The sequence below is a fragment of the Bison bison genome, unplaced genomic scaffold, assembly GCF_000754665.1.
Source record: "Bison bison bison isolate TAMUID 2011002044 unplaced genomic scaffold, Bison_UMD1.0 scf7180017864301, whole genome shotgun sequence".
Lineage (NCBI taxonomy): Eukaryota > Metazoa > Chordata > Mammalia > Artiodactyla > Bovidae > Bison > Bison bison.
The window spans coordinates 1,033,612-1,044,226 of record NW_011494873.1 but is presented as its reverse complement, the minus strand read 5'-3'; the positions used below and the strand labels follow the sequence as shown (position 1 = coordinate 1,044,226).

The window sequence follows — 10,615 nt, the reverse complement described above, 5'->3', positions numbered from 1 at the left end:
GCGACCCCATGGACTGCAGCCTACCAGGCTCCTCCGTCCATGGGATTTTCCAGGCAAGAGTACTGGAGTGAGGTGCCATTGCCTTCTCTGCAGCTTCTGGCTAAGTGTTCACTTTTCCCAGTACCACCTCCTGCAGAGTGAGCTGAGCCACAGCATTTCACATCTCAGAGTCAATAATCCCAGTGAAGAGTTAACTGATGGGCCCAGCGTGGCTCAGATGCAGATTCCCGGTCCAACTGGGAGGCCTAGCAAGCAGGCTTCTCTGACTGGCCCGGCTTGTAGTCACTCTGTGAGATTTGGGCCGGCGTATGTATCAATATGACAGTCCCCCTTGCCACCATAGAACAGTGTGGTTGTGGGTGGGGGACATGGTTTTCCAGAAGGAGAAAAGATTTGGAGTTGCTAAAAAAACAACTGCTGTCTACTCTAGACTGACACAGCCTGTTGGAGTAATAGCGACCCAGAAAAGGGAGTGAGTGAGGTGGAAGTGGATGGAAAACAAAGGACTGAATTTGCAATTGACTTGAGAAAGGGAAACGACTAGAAAAATGAAGAGTTATGGGAGAGAAGAGAGGATGAAGGCAGTGGGAGTGGGAGGCCAAAGACAGAGGGGACTAAATGGGAAAACAAAGCCCTTATTAGGGGTCCCCTGTATCTGGTTGCCTGAAAAACAAAACAAAAATGGAAATAGAAAAATAGAGCAGTTCTTTCGGTCTCACAGTTGGTTGTATAATATGACCCCGTTGGACTTTTCCTGGTGGTACTGTGGATGAGACACGGGACACGGGTTCGATCCCTGGTCTGGGAAGATTCCACATGCCAAGGGACAAGTAAGCCTGTGAGTCACGACTGAGCCCGCGTGTTGCAACTCCTGAAGCCTCGTGCCTAGAGCCTGTGCTCTGTAACAAGAGAAGCCTGGGCCTTGCAACCAAGAGTAGCCGCTGATTGCAACTCGTGCATAGCAGCGAAGATCCAATGCAGCCAAAATTAATTAGTTTAAAAGATATGACCCATTTACTAGATGAAGAAAATGAGGCTCAGAAACAAGAAATAGTTTGTCTCAAATCACCGTAGACTCTTCTCACTTCCCTGCTTGGTACTGTTTCTGTGATATCCCTAGGAAGACAGATGTCCTGGTAGTTATTATGAGAGAGATTACGGGTTATTGGTAGACACCTCCTTCTTTTGAGCCCAGGCATGCCTCTGGCTGCCCTGATCCAGAGGAAGGAGGCCCCTGGGCTCCCAGGGCTGGGTGGTGGAAGCCTTTGATTCTCCCATCCCTACCCCAGTTTCAGCAGGTCCTAAACCCTCGGTGAGGCTTCACTGTTCTGTCTGCACCGTGAGGCCTGTGGCTAGTGTTTGCCCGCAGGGTCACTGCCAGCGTTTTCGATGGGACAGTTTTTGCCACGTAAGGAAGGGCAGCATCCCTGGCTCTTGCTCACTAAACGGCAGCAGTTCATTGTTGTGGCAGCCTGACTGCCCATTTATTTCCAAATGCTTCCTGGGGCAGGTGGCACCACCCTGGGTTGAAGCCTACCGGGAAGGCTCTCAGGTAAATCCTGACCTAGCTGGACTGTGGACCCCCTGGGCATGGGGTGGAGGGTCCAGGAGAGGAGGACTGCTGGGCAGCGGCTGGCTCTAGCTGGCCTGGCGTTGTCTGGGAAAAGGCTGCTCTTATATTGGATTCTTGTGGTCGCCTGCAGTTAAGGGGACAGATGAGAGAGTCTCCTGTATAACTTCATGCTGTTCACTGCCTCCCTGTGTGCACAGAGCGTGATATGTAATGCATGTATACCGTTATGTAGTTTTCTGATTGTAAAAGTTACGTGTGCCATTTACACATGTATGGAAAGATATGTACAGTGGTATTCACTGCGGCAGTATTAGTAACAGCAAGAAATCAGAAGTGATCCAGTTTACTCCGGTAGAGGATTATTTGAATAAGTTATGGTATGTCATACAGTAGAATCTTTTTCAGTTATTGAAAATGAAGTTGTAGAAAATGATAATCTTTTGTTAAGATGTATGTACATACTGTGAAAGGGAAAAAAACAAGTTGCAAAATAGTATGTTTAATCCGATTTCATTCTTTTAAAAGCAGCAAATACCTGAACATTTTATATATATGTATATATATGTGCTTACTCGCTCAGTTGTGTCCGACTCTTCGCGACCCCAAGACTGCAGCCCACCAGGCTTCTCTGTCCATGGGATTCTCCAGGCAAGAATACTGGAGTGGGTGCCATTTCCTCTTCCCTGGTAGCTCAGTGGTGAAGACTCTGCCTGTGATGCAGGAGGCCCAGGGCCGATCCCTGAGTTGGGAAGATCCTCTGGAGGAGAGCATGGCAACCCACTCTAGTGCTCTTACCTGGAGAATTCCATGAACAGAGGAGCCTGGTGGGCTACAGTCCATAGGATTGCAAAGAGTCAGACACGACTGAAGCAACTATACAGCAGCGTGTGTGTGTGTGTGTGTGTGTGTGTGTGTGTACACACACACACACACACACACAATTTTTTATGATTTTATTTACATATGTGATTTTTATTTATATCAATAAGTCTAGAGCTAGATGCAACAATTTCATAAGTGTTTATCACTGCCAGGATTATGGACACTTTTTATTGTGTAAATGTCTGAATTTTTGATAATCAGCGTTGCCTTGGTAGTAAGTAAATATATTTAAGAATGACTATATGGGTAGATATAGCCCTATAGACAATTAGGAATAAGACCCACAAAGAAGAAAATTAAAGTCCCTTCTGATCTTGCCGGAATGTACCACTGTCAGCTTCCTTCCAGTCTTTTTTCTCTGCTCAGAAAGGTGGGACCAGAGAGTGGTAAAGCACACAGACTTAGAGGCACATCTGTCCTTCATGCTGGGCGACCATCCACAAGTTACTTAATCTCTCTAAACGTCATTGTCCTCATCTGTAAAATAAGGATAATAATTTTCCCTGTCCCAAAGGGTCATAGATACAAATGATAAATATATAGTAATATATATGCTGATGAGATGCAAGGTGATATGTAGAGGAAGGCAAATGATAACATGTCAGCCTCTTTGGGTAGTGCTGCACACCCACTTGGAGAAGGCAGTGGCACCCCACTCCAGTGCTCTTGCCTGGAAAGTCCCATGGGTGGAGGCGCCTGGTGGGCTGCAGTCCATGGGGTTGCTAATAGTCGCACACGACTGAGCGACTTCACTTTCACTTTTCCCTTTCATGCATTGGAGAGGGAAATGGCAACCCACTCCAGTGTTCTTGCCTGGAGAATCCCAGGGACGGAGGAGCCTGGTGGGCTGCCATCTATGGGGTCACAGAGTCGGACACAACTGAAGCGACTTAGCAGCAGAAGCAGCAGCACACCCAATAAGTTGTCAGTAAATAGTAGTTTTTATTAGATCAACATGTAGTTTTGTTTTTTTTTTTAAGTGAGATCATGGTATATATACCTATATTAATACATATATATATATTTTCCAGTCAGCTTTTTTAAAAAATTGAATAATATCAGATAACCCCTTAAACGTTTTGTTAAGATATCCTTAAACGTTCCTTAGAAACATGGTTACTTCATGTTTTTCTTTCATTCCATCGCTTGTGCAAACCATGATTAACTTATGAATCCCCCGAGGTTGGCTATTTGGGCGTCTCGTGAGGTTTCTCGCACGACCCTCTGGGTGGTGTGGCGACGGGCATGCCTGTGTGTGTGTCTGTGGGTCTCCGTCTGTAATCGCACCGTTTAGAGGGCTGCTCAGAAGCAGAACTGTTGGGTGGGTGTGGTGTGTCAGGCGGCGTTGATTCCTGAGGCCAGAGTGCCCTTCACGCTGGATGCGCCGGTTTACACCCCCCCGCAGAGTGTGAAGTTTTTTCACCACATCCTGGCCCCCACCGGGTTTTACTTAAAAACAAAAACAACCCCCGCAACTTACCACATATATTTCAGCTTTTCAAACCATAAAAGCAATGCACACTCTCTATGAAGTGTACACAGTAAAAAACGTAAGGCCACCTCAGTACACTGCCCCCGCCAAAGTCCCGCTCCCGGGGAGGTGGTCACGACTAAGTCTGATGGCGTACATTGCCCCCACCAAAGTCCCACTCCCGGGGAGGTGGTCACGACTAAGTCTGATGGCGTACACTGCCCCCACCAAAGTCCCACTCCCGGGGAGGTGGTCACGACTAAGTCTGATGGCGTACACTGCCCCCACCAAAGTCCCACTCCCGGGGAGGTGGTCACGACTAAGTCTGATGGCGTACACTGCCCCCACCAAAGTCCCACTCCCGGGGAGGTGGTCACGACTAAGTCTGATGGCGTACACTGCCCCCACCAAAGTCCCACTCCCGGGGAGGTGGTCACAACTAAGTCTGATGGTGTACACTGCCCCCACCAAAGTCACACTCCCGGGGAGGTGGTCACGACTAAGTCTGATGGCCTCCCAGACCGTTTTCTGTGCTTACGGACGTCTGTGTGTTCACAGTATGCACGTGCCGTTCTTCTTAAGATATAACTGGAGTCCACACTGTCCATTTCACACTGTGCATTGGGCTGTCAGCACCCTGGAGGGAATAGCGTATTATGGACCAGCTTCCAAATTAGCACAAAGGCAAGCTCATCCTTTTTACGAACTGCGTGTGATTTCATGGTCTGCTGCTGCTGCTGCTGCTAAGTCGCTTCAGTCGTGTCCAACTCTGTGCGACCCCACAGACGGCAGCCCACCAGGCTCCCTGTCCCTGGGATTCTCCAGGCAAGAACACTGGAGTGGCTTGCCATTTCCTTCTCCAATGCATGACAGTGAAAAGTGAAAGGGAAGTCGCTCAGTTGTGTCCGACTCTAGTGACCCCATGGACTGCAGCCTACCAGGCTCCTCCGCCCACGGTCTGAGTGAGCCTCAGTTTCCTGAACTGTCCGCCAGTCAGGGTTCAGCAGCAGCTCAGGTCACTTCCAGTCTTTCCCTCTTTTGAATAATGCTTTAGAAGCTTCCATGTGTATTTGAAGTCCGGTTTGGGGTTTATTTCCAGAGGTAGAATTATTGTCAAACATGTTTTCTTTTTCCATTGTTTGTTTTTGGCTGCAGCATGCAGGGAGCATGGAGTCTTTACCCCTGGACTGGTGGGGAAGGCCCGCAAACATATGTCTTAAGGCCCAGTTTTGTCTTTTTTTTCCTGTTTTTTCATTTATCTTGTTCATTTGATAGCCCTGTTGAGTGTTTCACGTGGCAGATGCAGCATCAGGTACAGCTGTGGACAAAGCAGAAATGGCCTCTTTCCTTATGGAAGTGATAGTGTATAGAGTCCCCACATGTCTGCTGCTTTGTCTCTGATTCTTGTTTTAAAATAGGAGAAGGGGAGAGAGGAATGTTTTCAACCACAGAGACTGCCTGGTGAAAATCCCCTTTGAACTGTCTGAGAGCAGCCGTCTACCTGTCGGGGGACATGGCTTATAAAGTCCATTCAGGGAGCAAACAGCTGGGGCCCCCCTGCCCCCTGCCCAGGGACAGCCCAAGGTTCCTGGGCTTCGGGGAGGGGCCGACCCCCCCCACCCAGCCTGGGCCCCAGAAGCGGAAGTAGCAACCACCCAAGAAGCTGGCAGGCGCTTGTTTTAGGGAGGACCCTGGGGACCAACTGTGTGTCATTTTGAAAGCTGGTGGTTTCTGCTTTTCCACTCCCTTCTTTGGAAGGGACCAGTGGGTGCTGAGATATGGGAGTAGCCAGCTCCAGTGTCTCTCCTGGAAGCCTCACCCTGGGTCTGAGAGGCAGTCCCTCTTCCTCAGAGGTGTTCTGGGATGGCATGTCAGCCATTGTTGGTGTTTATATGGAGAGCCAGGCCCACATGGGTGCCCGTCCTCACCCCTGGGTCCAGAAGGGTGGTGACATGTCCAGGCCAACAGGGCAGAGCTGGCCCCTCACCTGGGTTTCCTGGGCTTTGCATCTCACCCTGTAGCTGCTGCTGCTCCCACCCTGAAAGGCAGCAGCTCTCCAGCCCCAGTAGCCAGCCTGTCCCGTGAGCACTTCCCTCAGCTGACCAAGTAGCTCTTGTCCAGTTAGCACTGACTAAGGCTCAGAGGCCAGCAGTCCTGACCATTCCCAGGAGGAGGTCTCAGTACAGCCTCGTCCTCGTCCCCGCCTCAGACTCTCGGGAGTACAGCTCAAGTACCCCATGGAATACTCACTATCATGATGGAGCACTTACCACGAGCTGGGCTTGGAGCTGAGTGCCTTGGTGTGTCGTTTCATCCTCACTGCAGCCCTGCAGAGTGAGTTCTACAGTCTCACCCCGTGTCACTGCGGGGACACTGAGGCTTGGAGGCTTGGTAACTGTCCTGGCCCCTGCCTGTCTCTCCCCTTATCTAAGACCACCCCTTCCAGCCATGCTGCCCTGCCCATCCTGTGCCCTCCAGCCAGCTTGTTTCCTATGCCTGGAAATACGTTCCCCTAGCCCTTGACCTGTCTAAACTGCACGCACCAGCCCTGTCTCTGCCTTATCCCTGCATGGCCCTTCCCATTACCAGGAGTCCCATGGTGTGGAGGGCCTGTTTCTACCACTAGAAAAACAGGCCAATGAGGGTGAAGGTTTTGTTTCCTCTCTGTGCCTAAAACAGTGCCTGGCACATAATAGATATTTGTTGAATGAATGAATTGCCTGGAAATGAAAAAAAAATTTTTTTTTATGAATTTAAGTTTTTATTTGTGTGTTTCACTGTAGTGCTGTGACAACAAAAGGACATCTGTATACCAGAGCATATATATATCAACAGTAGGATGTAACGTCTCATTACAGCACTGCTAGAATATTTCGCTTTTTGTAGGACGCATAAGCATGTGAGATGGCCACGCCGAATAATTTTCTGGGTTTTTCCTTAGCTGGACTTCTTCCAGGTCCCGCCTTCCTTGTCTCTCGAGTCCTGCACCCCCGCCTCCCCATCATGTCACACAATTGTGAACAGACACAGTTGGTGTTCATGGGATTGCCAGCTGCCTCCACCACTAAACTTCGAGTTGCCAGAGGGCACGGACTTAGTTTGCTTTTTCCCCACTGTGTTCTCTGCTCCAGCTCATGGGTGGTTCCAGATGGAACTTAAATGAATAGATGAAAGAAGGCAGTGACACAGACGGGGTGAACCTGGAGCCCCGCTCTCTCGTGCTCAGGCCTGTCGCTCAGCATGTAGCTGAGCTCAGCGCCGTGCCCGCTCCTGGTTTGAAAGTGTGAGTCTGAGTGAAACTGCCGAGTGTGGCTTCCAGACCCAGGTGGCGGCTCTTAGGGCGGCTGGCTGTTGCCACTCCAGTGGTTCCCTCAGTATGTTGCTTCCTCTCGAGTTCAGCTTTTAATCAAGGTGGAGCTTGGCGTCGGAAGGCTGGAACACTGGAGAAAATTCCTCTTTGTGGTGCTGGCTTCTTCCCTTAGCAATGGGTGGTGGTGATGAATGTGTGTAAAGAGAAATTGTATTATTTTGTTAGTCCTGAAAGTCAAATGCTTTTGTAATGGCAAACTTCAGAAAAGTGGAAGAAACCTCATCTCGTCTCTCTGCCCATGGACAACGATTTAAGCAAGCTAGTACATTTCCTCCAATAATTCAAACTGTAGTTTTGCTCTTTTGGGGAGAGGTAGGGTATAATTCCAACCATACAATAGATTCAAATATGCATCCTCTCCCTTTCCTGTTGAGTCTATATAAATATACCAATAAAATATTTTCATATTCTATTAAACATTGAATATTTCAATATTTGTTAAGACTTCCCAGGTGGCACTGGTGGTAAGGAGCCTGCCTGCCTATGGAGGAGACGTAAGAAATGTGGGTGTGACCCCTGGGTCGGGAAGGTCCCCTGGAGAAGGGCGTGGCAACCCACTCCAGTATTCTTGCCTGGAGAACCCCATGGACAGAGGAGCCTGGTGGGTTATAGTCCACAGAGTCACACAGAGTTGGACACTATTGAAGTGGCTTAGCACACATGGTGTTTTAAAATTTTAATTTATTCTCCCCTACATTTTTATTCGGATATAATTGACATTCAGCACTATGTCAGTTTAAGGTTACATCATAACGATTGGACTTACATACACCATGAAATGATTATCACGATAAATTTCGTGAATATCCATTTGTGTGGTTACAAAGTAAAAGAAAAAAATTTTTTCCTTATGATGAGAACTCTTAGGATTTACTCTCTTAACAACTCTCATATATAACATATAGTAATGTTATATTTATTTATATATATATTTATTGTGCTTAATTATATTTAAGCATATTTAAGTACATTCCTAGTACTTATTTATCTTATAACTGCAAGTTTGTACCTTTTGACTAATTTCATCTAATTCTCCTTCCCCCAACCCCCCATAGATACGATCTCTTTTTCTGTGAGTTTGTTTGTTTGTTGACAACACTATATTGACTCCTGGTGTAAAACGTAGTAAGTTGATTTTTCTACACATTATAAAATGATCACCGCTATAAGACCATCTATTGCCGCACAAAGATATTACATTATTACTGACTGTATTCCCTACGCTGTACATTTCATTCCTAGGAGTCATTTATTTTATAACTGGAAGTTTGTGCCTCTTAGTCTCCCTCATCTATTATCATTATTAAGTGTGTATTAAGTTGAATATTATGTACAATTCAGTATTGAAATATTGAATAAGATATTTTTAAACTTTAATGACTATAAAATATTCCACCATATGTGTGTGTATCACACTTAATCTGTTCAGTTATTTAGTCTTTACCTTCTTTCTTGGTTTTCCTGGTGGCTCAGATGCTGAAGAATCTGCCTGCAGTACAGGAGACCTGGGTTTTATCCCTGGGTTGGGAAGATTGCCTGGAGAAGGAAATGGCAACCTACTCCAGTATTCTTGCCTGGAGAGTTCCATGGACAGAGGAACCTGGTGGAAATACAGTCCATGGGGTCGCAACGAGTTGGACACGACTGAGCAACTAACATACTTCTTTCTTATTGTTGTTCAGTCGCTCAGTCGTGTCCAACTCTTTGTGACCCCATGGACTGCAGCATGTCAGGCTTCCCTGTCCTTCACCATCTCCCGGAGCTGCTCAAACTCATGTCCATTGGGTCAGTGATGCCACCCAACCATCTCATCCTCTGTCGTCCCCTTCTCCTCCTGCCTTCAATCTTTCCCAGCATCAGGGTCTTTTCTAATGTTTCAGCTCTTCACATCCTAGTTCATTTTTCTTGTGTGTACGTTTGTATATATGATACATAATCTTAAATCCTTTTTAGAAAAGACAGAATGTATTATATACTGCACATAAGAATTTTAAACATCCCTCCATGAAAGCTAAGCAGTGATGCTTGTTTTTAAGTTGTATCTATGATAATGGCATTTTGGTGAACAATCATTACCCATAATGTTTTTATATTTAAGATTATTTCAGGGAATTCCCTGGTGGTGCAATGGTTAGGACTCTGTGCTTTCGTTGCTGAGGGCCTGGGTTCAGTCCCTGCCTGGTTGGGGAACTAAGATCCCCCAAGCTGAAAGGTGGTGCCAAAAAAAAAAGAAAGAAAATTATTTCATTAAGGTAGACCCCTAGATTTGGATTACTGCGCCAGAAGAGTATGGGTGCCTTATTTAATTAATCTTTTTAGTCTGACCGTGTGGCATGTGGGATCTTAATTCTCCAACCATGGATCAAACCCATGCGCCTTGCATTGGGAGCTCAAAGTCTTAACCACAGGACCACTAGGGATGTCCCAAGTATGAGTATTTCAGAAGTTCTTGCTATTTATTGCCAAACTGCTTTCCTGAAAGCCTCTTCAATTTATATTCTTATTGGCAAGTAGGAAGGTGCATACCTCTTACAGCAGTGGGTGTTGTTATTTTTTAATGATCACTAATTTGCTAGACAGAAAATGGCATCGCGTTTGGAACGCGAATCTCTGCGTCCACACCCCAGGGCCGTGGGTGGAGGAATGTCCATCCAGTCCTCTATCTGAGATTCTTGCCTTGCAGCTGACTTCGGTGTGTCTGCCAAGAATCTGAAAACTTTGCAGAAGCGAGATTCCTTCATAGGAACGCCTTACTGGTGAGTCGTGTAGCCTCTGGAAATGGGATGGTGGACTGAACGTCACACCTCCATGTCCCCTTGGTGACCCCTGGCTGGGCTGGAGGGGAGAGGACAGGCAGGGGCTCCTGAGTCAGCCTGCTGGGTCTGAGCCTGCGCCCGCCGAGACCTTGGCCATATTGCCCAGCTTTTTGTGCCTCAGTTTACTCATCTGTGAAATGAGGGGTATAATAGTGCCTATATAATGTGGTATTGTGAGGATTAAATGGGGTGGTGCATATAGAAAGTGCTCCACGGATAAGAACTGACATTCCCTGGAGAATGGTTCTTGATGAATTCAACAAGTGTAGATTGACAGGCAGACCCAGAGCTAGAGCTGGGGCCAGGAAGATGAGCGGTATGAGCTCTGTTGCTATGCTTATATGAAATCTCCCTAGACTCTTCCAGTCCGTTTTGGTTCCTTCTTTTCCAAAAAGAAAAAGCCTCTCTCAGTTTCACACCTAACTGCTTTCTGTTTTACTCCGTCCCATCATGGAGTTGGGTTCCTTTTTTGCCTGCTTATTACTCACTCTCTCTCTCCCCCC

At 47.2% G+C, this 10,615-nt stretch overlaps 1 protein-coding gene across 2 annotated transcripts in view; it reads left to right on the top strand.

The window, feature by feature from the left end:
• STK10 (serine/threonine kinase 10) overlaps positions 1–10,615 on the top strand; it is a 124,986-nt gene that overhangs the window by 64,001 nt on the left and 50,370 nt on the right. For both annotated transcript variants that reach the window (XM_010851290.1, XM_010851291.1), the window contains one exon: positions 9,980–10,052. In XM_010851290.1, coding sequence (XP_010849592.1) covers positions 9,980–10,052 — 73 coding nt within the window. The remainder of the gene's footprint in view (positions 1–9,979; positions 10,053–10,615) is intronic.